Source organism: Gallinula chloropus, assembly GCF_964237585.1.
Source record: "Gallinula chloropus genome assembly, chromosome: 9".
NCBI lineage: Eukaryota > Metazoa > Chordata > Aves > Gruiformes > Rallidae > Gallinula > Gallinula chloropus.
In genome coordinates this window covers 20,600,726-20,620,295 of record NC_140094.1, presented here as the reverse complement: position 1 = coordinate 20,620,295, position 19,570 = coordinate 20,600,726, and the positions used below count along the sequence as shown (strand labels likewise).

The 19,570-nt window shown below is 41.7% G+C and overlaps 1 protein-coding gene across 1 annotated transcript; it reads left to right on the top strand.

The window, feature by feature from the left end:
* Positions 1–6,196: 6,196 nt before the first annotated feature.
* Positions 6,197–14,565, top strand: RAB27A (RAB27A, member RAS oncogene family). Its single transcript, XM_084267972.1, has 6 exons — positions 6,197–6,478; positions 8,241–8,413; positions 10,016–10,101; positions 10,856–10,959; positions 11,664–11,787; positions 14,242–14,565. Exons 2-6 carry the CDS (start codon positions 8,261–8,263, stop codon positions 14,438–14,440), a joined length of 666 nt encoding a protein of 221 aa, XP_084124098.1. The 5' UTR covers positions 6,197–6,478; positions 8,241–8,260; the 3' UTR covers positions 14,441–14,565.
* Positions 14,566–19,570: the final 5,005 nt, after the last annotated feature.

Here is a 19,570-nt window from a genome sequence, read left to right as displayed (position 1 = left end):
CCCATCAAAAACCAGAGTCAGTGAGGAGCAGCATTTGCCTCCTATGAAAAACAAGAGAAGCAAATATTTTCCAATCTGAAGGACGAAAAGGTGGATTAGATTCTGCAATGAAATTTTCCTCAACCTTGTACACTTGCTGACAACATATTAGATGAATGATGCAGTTTTATAGTCCTATTTGTATAATTTTTGTGGGGGTTTCAATTTTATCTAGCAGTGACTAGGAGGTACCTTCAAGTCTGTTGCCTGACCTTCTCCATAGACTTTTAATTGACCTGATCTTTATAATCTGTTTATTTTCAGATTATTTCCCTCTAATGTATCATGTATCTTCTGGCTTTCATAAGCTTAACAGTGTGACCTTTTGGAGAATCGTTATCTGTATTCCAGGTATCTGTCCTACAAAACAAGGTGGAAGGCAGCTAAGAACTTCCCTATGCTGGAGGAGAAAAAAGAATAATGAAATTGGTATATGTTTTTTTAAAGAAGCTGCAGATATTCCCCTCTGGCTGTTTACAGCTTAAACAAAGAACCTGGACTGACTAATGTGTATTGCAGCCTACTGAATCACCCACCTAGGCAGAGCATAAAATATACTACTTTCTTTAGCGTGAGTACATGCACGTGGCTTCCCTGGGATGTTGCTTCATTGGTGTTCTAATTGCACTTGTGAAATAGAAGTGTACTCTCTTCCCTTACCCTTCTGGAGCTGGAAGCATTGGGTGGGCAAACTTCTGGATGTTTCTTTCTGTGAATACCCACTGGCTTTTTGGTTGCACTCCTGGTGGCTCCTGTGTTGACTGAAAAAGTTGGAGACTGTAAATCTGTGTAAGGCTCTCATTCCTAATTCCTTGGTACTGTCAGGAGCAGGCAGAGTGATGGGTCACGAATGTTAACCTTAAACTGTGGGTAAGCTGCTAGATGAGTCCCAGAGCAGTCAGAATTACTACATCAAGGAAGGATGCTGGGCATCACTCTGAACTTCCTGGTTATAAGTTTGCAAGAAAGCATGGCATGTTCAAGTGTAAGGCACTGTGGCTTCATGTATTTATTAGAGGAACAGCTGAATGGTTGAGGAAGGAGTCAGTAATATAGAGTTTTACTTAAAAAAAAAAAAAACAAAAAAGGTGTTTGCTTCAGTGCTACAACTTGAAAGTAACTTCTGGTGCAAAGTCAAAGAGGTGACTTGGGAGGCAAAAGTTCTCATTCCCAAACAGCTCCTCTGAGAGAGTCCCAACAGTTTTCATCAGATACTGTTGCACATCTTTATATATCTACCCTGACCCATGAATATCTTAGAAACTGACCAGGGAACAGAGATGGGGCTGTGCTAAGTACAGAGAAGTGGAAACTGCACAGACATCCTTCCATGAGGGTGGTGTTGAGCATCACCTGCAACGTTCCTAGTTTTTATCTCCATTTTTTCCAGTGCCATACTGCCTTTCATTCCTTTATGTAACTGAGCTGTTCTTTGAAATTCAGTCTCTCTATCGTTGGTTTGGTTATGCTGAAATGAAGATGTAGTTGCAAAACTAACTGCTGTTTCCTTTCCTGGCTTCTCTATTCCCAGTTTCCTCTGATTTTCTGGAAGCAAAATCCAGAAGCTGCTGTTTCCTTCCTCAGCCTGTTGTGCAAGGTTCTCGCCACATCTGCAGTCCTGTTGCTTCACTTAACTTTTTTGTGCCCCCTTTCTGGGTAAGATCATCATTTTATGTCTGGAGCCTCCCATTACAGCACAGTCTTGGAGTGCTTTGTGTGCCTGTCAATTCTTGCTCTGCAAAATTTTGCAGTTCTAGCAAAGCTGACAGATGACAAAACATCCTGGAGCACCTTCAGCTGAGGTAGAAATGACATGAGCATTTGGAAGCTAAAGGCTATTTTTTTGCATGTGTTTTTATAGACTCCTGTGTATCCTTGAACACCCTTAAAATTACTTAGATCATGCAGCTCCTTAGAGTTCCTCTGTGGTTGGAACTAAAAAGATCATAGGCTGAAAGAACTGGGGCTGTTCAGCCTGGAGAAAACAAGGTTAAGAGGGGATCTTATTCATGTTTATAAATATCTCAAGTGTGGCACATGGGGGGAAATGGGCAGCCCTTTTTCAGTGGTCTGTGGAGACAGGACAAGGGGCAATGGCTGCAAGTTGGGGCATAGGAAGTTCTGCACTAACATGGGGAAGAACTTTTCCACAGTGAGGGTGAGGGAGCCCTGGGACAGGCTGCCCAGGGGGTGTGGAGTCTCCTTCTCTGGAGAGATTCCAGCCCCGTCTGGACACTGACCTGTGGTACCTGTCCTAGGGACCCTGGGTTGGACCCGATGGGCTCTGGAGGTCCCTTCCAGCCCCTTCGATTCTGTGATAATGGTAATGTATAGAGCAAAGCAATTGAGAGTAACCAAAAGAGCAATGCTCAGAGCAACTGAATCTCTTCCTCTCATTCTCCTCCTTGTTATTGATAATACAGAAAAGCCCCAGGACTCACAGGAAGTGTCATTTTGGCCAAAAATAAAGCAAGCCAGGTCATATATTTTCCTAAGGACAAAAGGGTGCAGCTCAGTATATTTCAGTGAAGTGCATATTTACTAACTCTGTTCCCCCAGCACAGCAGTTACTTGAATTTCTAAGAAATGGTCATCATTTGTTTATGTTACATTTGTAGATATCTGGCAGCTTTTAGCCAAAGGCACCTCCAATAAAATGTTGACTGGGTAGGAACTAGTTTAGTTCTGTCCCCTGTTTCAACAGAGCTGACAAGTGTCTGATGGTGACCAGTTTTGCAAGCATTAAGGAGCTGCTGAAGCCTTAAAGCAGGGTGAGGCTGTTCAGTATGTTTCACCCACGCTGGGCAAGAATGTAGTTACTGCTTTGCTGTAGTGTGATGGGAGTGCTGGTATGACAGGATTAGTGACTCTGTTCCTTTGAGGTCCAGATCACTTTCTCAGTGCTTTTGCTGTAACAGATGAGGTGGAGTGTAAAACAGCTGTTGAAGTTGTTTAAGTCTGTGTAGTGCCCAGCTTCTTCTATTGAGGGCTGGATCTCCATCACAAGGGGAATAAGCAGGCTTCACTGCAGTTTGGCTCCTACCTCTAGGATGCAGCCTAGTGAGTGTCCCACTATTCCAGTGGGATCTGGTTCTCCCAAGAAAAGAAGGCAAGGCCAAGACACAGCTCATCTGTAAGATCTGCCTGAAAGCTGAATGACATTGCAGAAGGTGATGCTGTTAGAAGTTAACTGTAAACCTTGAGTGTATGCTGTCTGTCCCGAAAGGATAACGTGATGAAATCCTTTTGTGTCTTAAAATATGAATTATTAGTCTGTGTTTTGGCAGATTGAGTTGTGTATCTCTTTATAGGAATTGGTTAGAAGCCACAGTGGTGAGGTACTGACAGGCTGACTCCTTTTCTTGCCTCTGCCATCAGAGTGGTTCCAAAGCATGTTTGTCAATATAGCAACAGGCATTTTATATATGTAACACCCTACAGTGTTAGTTGCTGGCTTTATGGCTGGCTACACTGCCCATCTGGGATGCTGGGGTGATGTCTGAGTGGCACAGGGAGTCATTTCACTTGGCATGGTGGGGAGCAGAGTGGTTTGAGTCAAACAAATGGTTTTACTGGAGAAGTTTCACATGGAGTAGTGAGTTCTTTGCTCCTGGGAGGGCTGGCTAAGTGATAGAGTGGGGAGGAGCCCTCTGACCCCCACAAAGTTTCCTCTGTTAAATATGTGTTGCTTCTCAGTGAAATGGGGTGGAGTTATAGGTGTGGGCTGAAGTCACATCAGAGATCCCTTATGTCCCCTTATGCCAAAGAGGAATTTTCTCCTTCAGAAATCGATGGTGAATATGGCTTTCACTGGGGTACCCCCAGGGCAGCACAGTGCCCTCAGGTCTGTACAAGAGAGAATGAAAGAAAACAGCAGTTTGCCCTGGAGACTGCTGTATCCTCCTTGTGTCCAAGAGAGAAGGATGCAAAGCTGTGAACAGAACCCAACAGCTGTACTCCATGTGCTCCATTTTTAATAGATTTTTCTATGAAAAATGCTGCATTTGTTTAAGGTGTGTGGGTGGTTTAGCAGGCACTTTACATCAGCTCCTAGGTAGGTCATGCACAAATCTCTTGTGAATGCTGCTTGCCTCTAGGAATAAATGGGACATGTGAACTATGCAATTGCTTCCCAGCCATGCTGTCAGGCAGCACCCTCCTTAGACACAGAGACATGAGGCACACCTCTTTATCTCTGGGCACCCATCAGCATGAGTGCAAACAGGTGACACGTAAGCCTCTTGTCTGTGTGCTAAAGAGGTGGTGCTAGAAAAATACTCCTGCTGGAAGTACTATCTCCAGTGTGCTCTAACTATTCCTTTAGCAGAGATTGGGGTAAGTGCCATACTTTACTTTCGGTTGATGTGCTTGAGGACTGTAAGAGCATGTTGAGATTTCATGGTTTTACACTCTGTGTGTGTGTGTTTACACATTTTCATTTGCAGTTCAGTGCCTTTTTTTCCACTTGTGTTTTCATTTATTCATCTCTTTGTGCCTTCTTCCTTCTTCACTGCATCAGCTATGTGGCAGCAAAGGAGTTGCAAGTTGTGTGCAAGGCCAGTTGGTTCAGAAAGCATGTCCCCTGTCCCTGCACTGCACAGAGGAAATCCTGCATGCCAAGCCAGTTTCCTTAATTTATTCAGGAACAGCACTGCCATAGTCCTGAATGTTTTATCACACAGTAGAGTTGGGCTATTTGTGTCCTGGAGGCAAAAATACAAGCCTGTTAATGTTGATGCCTGTTAAAGTGAAAATACCTTTGGCTAGGAAATACACTGAACAAGAACTTGCTTTGCAGAGCATCCCATCTTGGCAAGTGGTGAGCTGGATGTGTGTCTGTGGAGGCTCCAGAGCAGCAGCTGTGCAGGCACAGCTTAAGTGATGGCTCTGGGGGTCCTGTCAGCAGTGGGAAAGGCCGGTGGTGTTTTCCCAGTGCTTGTTCCTATCCCCTGTCTATCTGCATGCCAGGCAAAGTGGAGAGCCAGAGCTGAGTGGGATTCAAGGCAAAAACCTGGAGTGGTTGATGTGGAGCCTAAAACTGTGTCTGTCGCTGTGTATTTTCAGCCAAAGAGTTCTTTATCTCATTCTTAGAAGAAAGGTTGGGGAAGGATCACTCTTAAAGTAATTCAGATTTCTTTTTTTCTTTGTGTCACTTAATGAATTCTACTTGTATCATCAGTTTGCTGTGATTCTTCTTTTTCTGCCTCTCACTCTCCTGGTACACGAGGTGTAGAAATGTGGAAGGAAAGACTGGAAGGTATGGAGCTATAAAACCTCATTTTACAAACAGTAAAATTGGAAGGAAAAATGGATTTTTAGTGACAGAGCCATGATGTTTAAAAACCCCACAGCAAGTTTTGGTATGAATATGTTCTGCTGTGAATATCTTCTGGTTTCTGTTGTGTGGAGCTAGATGTGCCTGGGCACGAGGGCTGCAGGTCTAGGAAGTAGAGGGTGGAGATCACTTGTTAAATATTTGTACAGGGAGGAGGACAAGGCTTGAAACTGCTATGAAAATAGCTCTTTGCATGTCTCCAAGGATAGGTTAACTGTGCAGGATTTCACAAGAACCACTCCCTGGTGATATTTGAATAATAGATTGACATTATGGGGTGCAGTGGAAGGTGTATGCATTTCAAAAGACAAGGGAGAAAATTTCCTTCTCAAGCAAATCTTTCAGCAGGCATTTTTATGCCCTTTCTTGCTAATCTGCTGGCAAGTCATTTACAACCTTTATTTGTTACCAGCCATATGGAGAATTGAGGTGTAAGTGGTCCAGACAGTGTGGTGTGTTTGTCCAGATGCTCTAAAAATCAGAGATGACACTAGGAATATCTTTAGGTTTTACTTGCCCCAAATTCTAACCTTGTTTAACTGGAGGTTTTCACCCAGGTCCATCCAGTGAAAGGGTGCAGCTGAACCATAACAGTTTCTTACAGCTCCAAGTAAGAGCTGTAGTGCCCTTCTTTCCTCCATAGTTTCTTGCACAGAGCACAAGTTAAATTAGCTTTATTACAACACAAATTAGCAGTGATTAGGTGGCACTATAACTTGTGTCTTGTTTTATATCTCTATAGCTAGCTAACAAAATAGCAACAAGACCAGGCAGATTCTTCTGTACAAGTGGGATAGCATAGTAAAAGGCAAGAAGGTAGTTTGTCTTTGTAAAATATACTGGCCCGAACATTTGCATTTAAGCCTTTTAAAGCAACAATTAATTTAGGGGTATCGAAGCTGAAAGAACTACTCGAGTAGAGGGGGAGCTTCCACAGCCCTTTGCTTTTGGGGAACTTCTGAGGGCAAAAGAAAGGCCATAGAAGAGATATGGAAGTCTAAATCAAATCCAGTCTTTAGTAAAAACCTCCTTGTTTGCTTTTTAAAATGTTTCTCCCTTTCTTCCAGTGCATTTCAATGAAAAGACCCTTTGTAGAGCTACAAGGTAGGAAATCTGATTTTACTTTGGTTCCACCCCCTCCCCCTTTCCAATAGGGGGAAGGATTTAAAAAATGAAAGAAATCCCTCTTTTGCTGTTATGTGTGAGTGTGTCTTAATGGATCAGGGCTTTTCATTTCCTCTAAAAACGTTCTTACATCAGTGTCTGGCTTGCCTGGGCAACTTTTTTCCTTCAGTATGCTGCTCCTTCAGACCTGCGTGGTGGAGGAGGACCTGCAGTCCTGATGTACTTATGTAAAAAGCCCACTGGTACTGAGAGCTCTTACTATGGGGTTTCAGTCTTGTATTCTATTGCAAACCTTTGTGTTAAAGCACAGCAGTGGAAAGCAGGTTAGCTGGCTGTGACGTGGTAGTGAGTGTGAACTCTGTCACCTGAACCCTGCTTCCTGCCAGGTTTTGCTGTCATTGAGAGCACAGTGTGAAATGTGCCTTGGCTGGAGAAAGGGAAATGTCAAAAACTGGAAATGTCCAAAAAAAGCATCAGGTGGTTTCCAGCAGCTCTTCAGCTGGGGAGTGTCGGGGTGTAAATCTGCCCACTGGCTGTGTTTGATCGTGGTGAGTCCAGTCGTGGCTGAGGAGATGAATCACAGCTCCTGGCTGGGAACCAAGAGCTGTGCTAACATACAGTTGAAGCCTTAAAGGGAGTTATGGTTTGAGCTTAATGGTGGTGATTGATGCCCATGTACCTGACATATGGAGTTTGTTCCAAACCTCAAGCTGTGAGCTGATATTCAAGGAATGAAGTGGTGTTTTGCCATTGAGGCAAACTATGGCACTGTTTGACTTCAAATGAATCATTTTCTCTAGTTCTAGCTACAAATAGGTCAAAAATATTTACTTACAGCTGAAACAGCAGTTTTTACCCTTTAAAACAAAATTTTCATTGTCTCTCTTGTATTTTGGTATCTGTTTCCCTCCCTTATAAGAGGCAATTTAACACCAGGCTTATCTTTTCATGTTCATTTCATACAACATAAGGCAGGTCTCTACTGTTTGTTTTGGGGGAAGAGAGGCTCAGTAGCTACTCAGCAGGAAAGTACTACTGTACTTACATCATCCCTTCTAGTATGACATTTGCTGGTGATTTTTGTTACACATTCTAGCTGCCCTGAGATAAGATGGTTATTTTTTCAAAGGCACAAAAAAGGACAATGTGTTTGTTGATGAATGGCAATTCAATGTCTAGATTTAGTTTAAATTATTAACTATCATCATGATAAAAACTTTGACAGTCCTCAAAACAAAACCCTAACAAAAGAAACAACAACAATAGGGTGTTGCTTGGTTATTTTCCTCCTGGTATGAAAAAACTTTAAGCTACTAATAGAAAATTATTATAATATCACAATTAATGTGAGGTCAAAATCACATTGCTGGCATGTTTTAAGTAGCTTTTGCTGGCTTCCATGCAGATTAAAACCATTTCTGCAGTTCATGGTCCAGATACCTTGAATACTTTGACCTTGATTTCAGTCTTTCCTGAAGAAGCTAACATTGTGTTTGCCTTCTCTTGGTAGCAAGATGAATGTGGTGGAATTAACTGTGCATTTTTTTCCAGTCACAGCTGAATTTGATATTGATGGTTGATATGATTGAGAGTTGAAGGTGGAACCAGTGTAAAAGAGTACAGAAGTGATTCCACTGCTGGATGTTTGTAGTGCAAATAGTGATTTGTATTTTAAACATGTGTCAAAAGAAGCCTTGCCAGAGTTGTTTACTAACTAATCCTTTTTCCTTTGCCTTTGCAGTGGTCTCCTGAATTCTCACTATGTCTGATGGGGACTATGATTACCTCATAAAATTTCTAGCACTTGGTGATTCTGGAGTAGGAAAGACCAGCCTTCTTTACCAGTACACAGATGGCAAATTTAACTCTAAATTCATCACAACAGTGGGCATCGACTTTCGGGAAAAGAGAGTGGTGAGTTCTCACAAACTGGGTGCTACTTTCAAATGGCATCTGTCTTGCTGATGGCTAGACTCCTGTTTCTGTAAACCTGATGATCCTTATGTGGGCACACAGTCAGTCATCACTGAATCTAGTGATAGGGAAACTATCTCATTTTACCTGGTTATTTTTGTTATCATGTGTTGTGTCCCGTCCCTCCAGCCAGAAGAGCTGATTCTAAGCAACCACTTCTTACCCTTGATGTTGTGCATATAGTGCCTGGAGTAGCACTTTTACTGTTGAGCTCCCTGCATGAGGAAGGATTGGCTGCAGTAAAAACCTTTTTGCTGTTTGTGAACTAAAATTCCTGGTGAACAAAGCCTGCAGTGCTGATTTAAAAACCCTTTTAAAACATGTGAATGAGGTGGGATAGTGTGATACATGGAGCTGATCTGGCTTCCGAACCAGTTCCCAGTACCACAGAAGAAATCTGAAAAATAAAGTAGTATTTTAGGTTTGGTTTTTTTTTTAATGTCTGAATTGTTAATGAACTAGGCAGCCATGCTTTTGATATGAAGCTGAGCACTGCACTGTGCTAACCAATTGTGTGCTGGTGCTCATTGCATTGAGGAAATGAGTTGGCACAATGTTTTTTCATTCTTATGTGAAAGTATTAAATGCCTTTCAGTGTAGTCTGATGATTTCCCCAGTGTCCAGAAATCCAGATGGTGTAATGTGCATTAGGCAGGCTGACTTTCAGTGGGTGACATGCAGCAGAGTATTGGTAGGAGCAAAAGAGGTCTCTTCACTAAGTTAGTGTTCCTTTGGTGGGATAGTACACCTGGTGGGTTTACTTGATCAGTATATTGAACAACTCTGGATAAGGTTTAGGTTTCACAACCTGAATCATATAACCCACAAATTCAACAAGCTGATGTGTCTCGTGTGTAACTCTGCTCAGCTTAGGTAGGACAGTTGAAGGAGAGATGATGGCCTAACATGAAGTGTTTTAAGCAATAAATGAATCTGGATTGGTCTGATCTTTCCAAAGCTGACGGTTGGCCTTATTTATGTTTTCATTCTGAGTAAACTCTTCGGCTTTATCATCCAATTTCTGCTTTTTAAGCTATGATATGATAAGATCTACCCTCAGCTCTTTTCCAGCAATCTTCTGGCAGCTAAGAAGAAATGTCGTTATCTTTATGAGTATATTCTGTTTGCTAATGAGGTGGTACAAATATATCACCAGACTGCAGGATATGATTGTCTCTTTCTTTTAATTATACTTTAATTAGAACATGATACAAGTTAATAGCAAAAATAGAAGATGAAAATACTGAAATTAAGCTTGCCTAATAAAACGTAAGGGTTGCTCAAAATACCTGTTTGGAGTTTGTTGTCTATTGGATACTGTGTTGCCAGTTTCACTTTTATCCTTATTTTTAAATATCCAAATTGAATGCAAAATTCAGCCCAAATTACTTTTGTCTTGTAAAGCAGAGGAATGGAGTGGTAGTTGGGATCTCTGCATTGGCAATGCTAGTTTTGCTGCATTTAATACCTTTAAATGTAGCTTACTTTGTGTTCAGTAGAAGCTGGACTGCTAATGCTTGTCCTTGAAATGGACCTTTACAGGTATATAGACCCAACGGGCCAGATGGCGTTGGTGGCAGAGGACAGAGGATACACCTTCAGCTCTGGGATACTGCAGGGCAGGAAAGGTATGTTCCACCCCTCCACCCAGCAAGTAAGGCAGTTCTCACCAGGCTGCATGGGAATGGAATCGAGTACAAGAATTCTCCTTATTGATCATCACATCTTAATTGAATGACTTTGATGGGAAAGTGCACTGAGGTTCATTTTAACGGGGATGGAAAGTTTCCTGTGAATACCTATTAAATAACAACTGTGTTTTACATCTGTGGAACATGAAAAATGTAATTGTTGCTTTTTATCTTTTGGAAACTTTCACTGTATTTTTTCATGGCTAATTTATATAGCTGTTTTTTTAGATTTTCAGTTTTCCTTAAATTTCTGTAAATATGTTGAGTTCTTGGGAAAGTCAGATGGGTGAAATCACCTCAAGGGATTCATTGCTATTTTTCTATCAAAAGACTAGCATCCTAGGGGTTGATAGTCTTTAAATCAAGAACTGATGTGTACAGGAGACAAATTCCTGTTGAGAGTTTGAATTTCATTCTTATTTTAATTTCTGATCTTGATCAAGTCATGCTTTACAGTAGAAGACTTTCTCTAAAGCTCTCACACTCAAGTGAAACGTCTCCTAGACTTCCCTAGGCCATGAGTAGGCTACCATAATGGTAGAAATTCTTGTTATCCAGCCCCTAAATCAGCAAAACAATTATGATATTTCATTTTAGTTAATGCAAACTAATAATTAACTGAGTTTTATGACTATATGCAATTATGTTTTCAAAGTCAGATGAGCCAACTAATTCCACTTTGCTTGTCTAGGTTTCGTAGCCTGACAACAGCTTTCTTCAGAGATGCCATGGGATTCCTTTTGCTCTTTGATCTGACAAATGAGCAAAGCTTTCTGAATGTCAGAAACTGGATAAGTATGGCTCCTTCTTTCTTTGCATGGGCAGGAAGGGGGCTGCGTTTGTAAAAACGGATTCTCACTGGGAAATAGAACTGAAAATCCTGTGTTTTGCAGCTTTCTCAGAAAAAGAAAGTAAATGTTGCATTCATACTTGTAATAGCTGCTAGTGATAGCTTCTGGTGCTTACCTGAAATTCAGCTGTGCTTGCTGAACTTGAATCTTAACCTGTATAAAAGCAAGCTGAGAGGACGTGGTGTCTCAGGCTCTGCTCATATTCAGTAATCTGTGTGTGTGCAAAGCCTATGCAAAACGCTCTTTTGACTCACCTCAAGTTTTGTCAGCAAAACTTTGTGGAAGGCAGATGTTGCAAGGCTGGTGTTCCTAGGGGAAGGACTTCCCAAATGGCACCATGTATCAGGAGAGGGAAGTATATCCTTTCCTGGCAGCTCACTGCATAGCTCCTTAAGATAAAAACTCGCAGATTCTGTGATAACTTTGTCAGGTGTCTTCTCCCCTGGCTTGTTCCCTGGGTACAGGATGGTGAATTCTCTGCCTCCTCAGTGCAATAGCACTGTCAGACAACAGAGAATCTGCGTGTTTTCTGTCTTTCAAAGAGTGATTTGCCTGAAGGAGTTTGTGTCCCCTGAAGTGTGTTAGTGTTCTTAGTGAGCTTTACGTGAGAGATCAAGTTCTGACCCCTATTTGTGTTGTTGCTGTTAGGTCAGCTACAAATGCATGCATATTGTGAAAACCCTGACATTGTATTATGTGGAAACAAGAGTGATCTGGAAGACCAAAGAGTGGTGAAAGAAGAGGAGGCTAAGGAACTTGCAGAAAAATATGGGTAAGTAACTTCCTGCCAGTTATTGCTGTGTTTAAAGCAGAACAAAATGTTTTCTGTAATGTCTTTTCAGTGTACTGGAAGGTTGTTGTGAGAGTAAGTGTTTTCAAATGCTTCACTGGCTGGTGTATCTCTTTATCTGTCAGACACGAATGTTTTCTGCATTGTCTAAAAATTCTTACTTGGCACTGTAATAAATTTATACTGGAGGATCAGTTAATCATCTTCTTTCCTTGGCAGAAGACAAAGTATATTTTCACAAGCATTCTGGAAAGCAGATGGAATTTATGTGGAGAGACAAGTGAATGATGGGGGTATAATTCTTTGCTCTTGCCTATGCTGAGGCTTTCGATGAGGCACAGAAAACCTGGGTCTTTCACAAAGTGAAATCCAAAAAAGCATTTTGTGAGGTGAGGAACATCACATCAGATTTTAGGGAAAGCAAAAATAATACCAGTTCTCTTCCCCCTGCCCATTCAGTCTGCCCTCAGTTTTGTTAGGGCTGTACCTGAGGTGAATTCTTAGTGACTTAGCCTCACAGGGCTCAGCTGTGTTTTCTTGCAGGCATCTGCAGTCTCAGAGTCTGAAAACCCAGTCAGACCAGCAGGAACACAGGGCAGCCTTGCCCTTCCCCTTCCCTACGGGCACAGATCATGTGTCCCTAAAGGAACTACGTGAAATCTTTGTTCCTGTTAGATGCTGTTTAATCCCATAGTACTCTTAACTCTTCCCTGGGTCTCATCTCTGGGTTATGTTGGCATTTCACTGTGGATCAGAAGTGCACTTCTGAAGCAGATCTTCTGATGGATGTATTGTGGAGCAGGTTTCTGGCATGTGAACTGGTGTCCTCCTGAGTTGAAAACTAAACTAGATTATGTGGCCCAACCAGTAATTTTGTTCAGTCCAGAGAAGTAGATTAGAGCTGGTCCAAACTGAAGCCCACAAACACGCAGAGTGTGAACACTGGGTCCTCTATGCTAACTGCCTTGTTCTGCAGGTCTAGTCTTGTTGTGTCATGCTGTTGCCCATCACATAGTCACAAATTAGCTTTCCTTGACCTTGAAGAATCATTGGAGAGGCAAAGAAGCAGCAATCTGTCTATTAGCAACAAATGGTTTTGGTGCATTATTACTTTCTTAACTGCTTCCTTCTCCTGTGCCAGCTCCTGTCTGAAACCCATGTCACACAGCCAGCAGCAAGTGCACAAGGTACTTGAACCAGCTGCTTGTGAAGGAGAAAAAGATTTGAACAGCAGCAAATATCATGTGGCAGAGACATCTCTTTGCATGTGACTTCTGGAAATAATTTATGAAATGTTTGTCTTTGCAGCAGTAAATGCCAACTTAATTTAGGAATGGGGAACTAAAAGTCAAAGTCATAGATCATGTCTGATCTGTAGGCAGTTAGACTTCTCAGCCCTGTGGAGATGAGGCAGGATAGCTGCTAGGAGTCACTAATCCTAAGGGGAACCAAGATAGATTCTGCTGTAGAGAACAGGGTTCTGGTAGCAAAAGTGTGAGATAGTCACTATCTTATTTCTGTGGAAAGGCCTTGTACTGCTAAGTGATGTATTTTGAAAAAGATTGCAGGACCCCTGCACACTGAGGCAGTAAGATAGCATTTGTGACCACTCACTGCATCTTGCAAGTGTGAAGTGCTGAAAATGATGAAGTGGTGGCGTCGGTGGGGCTTGGGGAGTGACAGTAACAGAGCCACTCCAGCACCACCCTGTGGCACCGAGCACGGAAGGCCAAAGCCTGCAGACTGCCATGGAAAGATCCTGACCCACAACAATAAGGAAACCCAGCAACGTGTTTGCAGTGCCAGGGTGCCCGGAAGCTGCTGTTAACAAAGACACAGGTGGCCTGAGCACTGAAGTAGATATACACACACACACACACACACACACTGGTTTTTAAATATTTTTTTAATGTAGAAGAGTGTATAGTTGCTGTGTGAACAGAAGAACCAGCCACCTTTTGTAGAGATGAGTATACCAGGTCAGGAGTCTTTACTGCCTTGCCTGCAGGGCAGCACCCACAGGAGCATTCCCTCTGTTGCAGTGACACCCAAGCTGATGCAGATAAGTCAGTGAGAGTGCTCATGTACACAAGGCCACGTAAAGTAACCGCATCTCCTGTGGGAAGAGAGCTGAAAAAACCAGACCTCAGGAGCAGAACTTCAGGAACTCCTACTGACCAGTGCCTCTGTAAATTTTGGACTCCTTGTTGTAATTTAAAGCTTACCCTTCTGCCCTGTCTCCAGTGTCAGCCATTTCATTAATTAATTTTACATTTCAGACCGCTGATCAGTTAGTGCCTTTCTGCTGTGGAGTAGCAGTAACAGGGTTTGCCTGATTGCTACATCTGTGGCAGTAATTGTGTTTCTGTGGGGTTGTTCTGTCCTGTGAGTGCAAACTGTGTGGTGTAACTGTGTGATGGATTCTGTCTGCTGCAGGATACCCTACTTTGAAACCAGTGCAGCTAATGGGAATAACGTCAGCAAAGCCATTGAAACGCTGCTCGACCTCATCATGAAGCGCATGGAGCGGTGTGTGGATAAGTCCTGGATCCCGGAAGGGGTGGTGCGCTCCAACGGGCACAGCTCTACCGAACAGCTCAGTGAGGAGCAAGAGAAAGGCAGATGTGCCTGTTAGCTCAGTTACCATTAAGTTCATTGTATATGCTCAAGTATAGTACAGTTGCAGCTTAGCTGTTCAAGTTATGGACAAATCACTTTGTGTAGTTATCTAATGAGCTGTATTAATTCTTAAAAGTGATTTTTTTTTCTCTCCAACTATTGACCTTTGCCTCCAAGGTATGCAGCTAATTAGTGATGGGACAGGGGTGTAATTTGGTGTAGCACTGGATATTCCTCTGATTCTCTACTTTGGAGGGAATGAGAGGAATCTTCATTACCAAACACAGAAACATTGAACAATCTTCAGTAGCCCTTTGAAGGCTCCATTAACTACACAGACTAGGCATGTAGATTGGATACTGTCAGCTCTCAGTCTCTACTAACAGCAAGCATACCAACATGGTTCTTGGTTTTGAACAGAAAAAAATTGATCATGTAGTCAATCAATAACAATCCTGAAGAGCAAATCCTGTGCTTTCCACAAAAGCCTGTGAATAACCTTTTTTCCTTGTGCTCTCAAACCATTGTTTTCTTAGTGATGAAAACCAAAAGCACCCTCTTTGTGGAATAACAACTAGAGAGCAGCACAGAGATGCATATGTAGAGCACTTTGGGTATGCCATGAAATTGAACACATAAACTACAACTGTACTATATAAAATATATCCAACACAGCCTATGAGACCTCCTGACATCATTTGAATTTCTAGAACATGCATATACATATATTTATATCTAAATGACATAACTGTACATCTCTTGTTATGTTTTTTTTATGTTACCAGTCATGTTTTAAACAGGAATGCAGGGCAGCCTAGATGTCAGCAAAATTTCATTGGAGCTAGTGCTTTGCACTGAACTATTTTATCAAACACAGTTTGGGAATGTTTCTTTAAATTTGGGTTGAAGAATTAAGGATGATTGTCTTCTGGTGAGATGCAGTTGAGATATCAGTTCTGTCTAGATCAGTATTTCTATAAATTTATGATGTGTGTCTTATTCTGCCAACCTTGTGTCCTGTACATCTTGGTTATAATATTTTCATTTATGGCTTGTTCATTTCCTTTGGGTTGCATTTTAAAAAGAATAGAGTTGCTTTTCTCTTCTCCCCTCTATGGATCCCACAAATGTCAATCTTGTTTTCAGTGGATCATGTTACTCTCTGATCATTTTTATTTATTCATAAAACCTAAGGAACAATCAGTATTTTTTTGGGTCTTTTTCCAGACTGATTTATGAGATGTGCCTACCAAACTATTTTCTACCCTGGCAGAGGTTGTATAACTCTAAAGCATTGCCAATTGAAGTCATAACATACCAAATTGAGTCTTTTTACAGACTTTCCATAGCAGTTTGTTTACAAAACTCCAAAGCTATTTACTACTTTAGAAGTTATGTATTTATTTATTTAAATATTCTGACTTCTGCAGTTTCAGGCAAACATTGATACCTGTTATGAACATGAATTGCAGCATAACAATGTTTTTTGAAGGACCTAAAATTTTTCTAGAATAGGAGTTAATAAAAAAATATATTTTATGTGGCCTCTGGCTATATTAATAAATGAGTGAGCATTAAAACTTGGTTCTTAAGGTATTTTACAAACTAATGCATTGTTCTTTAGCAAACACAACATGTAAATAGTAGATTTTTATCACAGTCTACACAGGATATTTTAAAAGTGCAATATAATTTGACTGTTCTGGGGCTAGGACAGAGATTAAAGCAATTTATATTGAATAAATAGAGGGGTTTTGGTTTTTTCTACTGTACAATGCCAACATTCTACAATGTGGACCAGAGTTACTGTAGTTTAACTCACAGTGCCTTTTGGAGTTACCATCCAGTTTCTGACCAGCAGAGTATTAAACTCTACTGTAGGACACGATGAATTTCAATGTACTTCAGTGTCTGAGTCTCTGTTAATGGAACCTTTTGCTTTTCAGAGGGTTGCAGTAGAACTTTGTCCTGCATTAACTTTAATGGGAGTTTTTGTGCTTACAGCTCCATCCAGTTCCTGAAAACAGTAAGGATTATTGCAACCAGCTACTGAGCTAAGTGACTACTGAAATGCTGTAAAAATATTTCCTTTTGAATACTTATGTTTAGATTGGATATTAAATATTAAATACTGAAACTGTCATATTTTTGTCATTTGTATGATATGTAACTATTGGCTTTACAAAGAGAGCCTACATAACATTGCTTTGCAAATGTGCCCTAAGATCTGCTTGAATTATTCAAAACTATTTTCCCTTTATTGGTGCTCATGAGAAATCATGGTAAATGATTCTTGACAGTGAATTGCACTGTTCTTACTAGGCTGGCACTGTTTAAAAACCTCAAAGATATTCTCATGTAATGAAAAAAACCTAATTCCAAGTAGTTTCCATCCAGTGTCAAATGAAAATGTTAATCTGTAATGCAACAAAGTTTTGGAAGTTATTTCCACGATGATGCTTTGTCCCAGGATTTCTTATTGGTATAAAATAGTTCAACATTCCTGATCTGTTCCTTGTCAGCTTCTGTTGATCTGAACTGTAACTTTTCCTGCTGGAAAAGTTCAGGACCAGTCTGTGCCCTTCTGCACTCTCCCTGTGCATTATGGCTTTGCTGGGGGCTTTGGGGGTTTCTTTAGTTCAGATGCATCTAAGCTCTCTTCTATGGCCTAGGTACTTCTTGGTGAACCGGTTGGATGGGGGGGCTGACACACCCTGAGTGATGACAGCAACAACTCAAAGCCATGCAAGGAAACAGAGGCAACACTTCTGTAGGCATGAGACCTTCAGAAAGCTGCTAATGTGAGCATGTAGCGTGTTCAGAGCAAAGTGAATCAGGCAATACCTTTTGTAAACTCTACTGCTCCTACAAAAGTAAGGAGTGGGGTTTTTCACAGTAGCTGTTTCTGTCCAGAGCAGTGTAGATTACCAGGTGGGTTATGATACACTGGAGGGCACAGCTGCTGTTTAGAGATTCTGTGCCAGGCAAGAGAAATGAGCCTGAACTAAACCTCATTAAGTTTAACAAGGGCAAGTGTGACTGGGTACTCCATCTGGAGTAGCCCTGTGCAGTAGTGCTGGCTGAAAAACACCTTTTCCAGGAAAGGGGCTGGGCATCCTGTTCAGCAGCAGCAGGTTGACCAGGGCCCAGAATGTGCCCTTGTGGCAAAGAAGGGGGGCTGAATTTGTAAAATGAAGCCAGCAGGCTGGGGAAGTAAGTCTTTGATTATATTCAGTAATTACAAGACTGCATCTGGAGTTGTGCATCCTGTTTTGGACACCCTGGTAGAAAGACATTGAGACATTGAAGTGAGCCTAGCAGATGCCATCAAGATCAGGGGCTCATGCACAAGGGGTAGGAGGAGACTGATGGGGTTTGCTTAGTTTTCAGAGAAAGCTAAGGGAGACCTTTCTGCTGTCTTGGACTACCTGATGGGAGGGTATACAGAAGATGGAGCCAGGCCCTTCTCAGAGAACACAGGGATAGGAGAGAGGGGACAGGGAAAAGCTGGTGCATACAAAATCCTGACTAGATGTCCTTCTTTCAGCATGACTTGGGTCTAGGTGATGTCCATAAGTGTCTTCCAACTGATAGAATTATATGCTCTTTGAATCTGATCGTACAATTGCATGTGCCTGGCAGTGCTCAGGTCTTTTATGTGACTGGATATGACAGTTCATATGAACTGTATGTGGCAGTTCTTCTATTAGGAAACTTGGAGAAGTAGGTATTTGCAGACCAGAGCTTTGTTATTACTTTAAAGTATTGAGATGTTCAGTTGAGTTGATTAGTAATCTGTGTCAAAAATCCAACAAATGAGCTTGCTGCAAAACTTCTAGTGAGGTTGTTTTTCAGCTGGATGCTTAATTCTGTCTGTGAATAACTTAATGGAGGGAAGTACATATTCTTTTTGTGATAATTAATCAGGATTCTGGCTCCCACAACCTTCACAGTCTATATTGCCTTTTAATTCAGCAACAAGCGCTTCCAGTCCACAACAGAATGGCTTCTACTTGAAGAGGAGATTAGTGCCTTGGTATGAAAAAAGGTATGTGTGTGTGTGTAAATCCAACTGTAAATGTTTGTAGTATCACTGTGCTCTCACATCCCCTCTGTCTGCTGAAGGCATTGGTGGCAGTCTGTAATCCACACTGCAGAAGCCACCAAAGACTTCACATCACAGTCCCCTGCCAGGAAAAAGCTGTCTTTAGTGAAATAAATATAGCCCATGGAGAAAAAAGTCATGTGGGCAGGAAACTCAAAGTAATGAAACTGAAAAAGGAGGACTGCAATTGCATATGTCAAAGCACAGCAGCCCTAGACCTCAGCAAACTTGTTTACTATTTAATTTTGCCTCCAGTTGTAAACTCGGTGTCTTCAGTGCTTCCCCTGTACAATTGCTTTGTGTCTGTGTCTCTCCTGTTTCCTGTTATCAGCTGGGTTGCCATCTCCTGTCACAGCCACAGAGCGTCCCCTCTGGCCTGCAGCATGAGTCTAACTAATACCCTGTACAGTCCTGTCTGCCTGGCTGTCTCCAAGTCAGCTGGGAGTGGTTGTTCCATAGGGCTGGGGGTGAGTAGCAGTCACCAGTCATATGCTCTAGACTGTGTCTTCTGCAGTAGGATGTGGCTGAGGTCTGGTTTTCAGAAAGATTGGGAGACAAGTCCTGTGCTGATAAAGATAGTGACTCTGCTGTGCTAAAGCAATTTTTTTTCTTCCATCTTTCTTAATATAGCCCAAGCTGGCTGCTGTTTATGTTGTTCTAGAACTTACAAAATGCCCTAAAGGCACATGCAATTCAATGCATGGATTTTTCACCAAATAGTTAATTTCTTTGAAATGGAAAAGCAGGAATTGAGATGTTGAAGCCTTAGGTGGTGAGGGAGATTACAGACTGAGAGAGGAAGGCATCCTGAGATTGCAGAGCAGAGAAGACCCTCTACAAATGCAAACAATTTAGGAAGGTACAGTACAGGGCCTGGCACTCAGGTGCTTCCACAGTAAAGAGGTAACTCTGTAAGAAGGGAAACAGAAAGGGCACTAGGTTCCTGAGAATAATGCATGCAGAGCCATTGGTTTTAGACAGTACTTCAAGTGATGCTTTAAAAATCAATTCTCCTGTAGAAGGCTTGGATCTTACAAATAT

Coding starts and splice junctions, on each gene's coding strand:
- RAB27A (XM_084267972.1), top strand. CDS start 8,261: ATGTCTGATGGGGACTATGATTACCTCATAAAATTTCTAGCACTTGGT. Junction 10,102..10,855: donor GATACTGCAGGGCAGGAAAG/GTATGTTCCACC, acceptor TTGCTTGTCTAG/GTTTCGTAGCCTGACAACAG. Junction 11,788..14,241: donor GAACTTGCAGAAAAATATGG/GTAAGTAACTTC, acceptor TGTCTGCTGCAG/GATACCCTACTTTGAAACCA.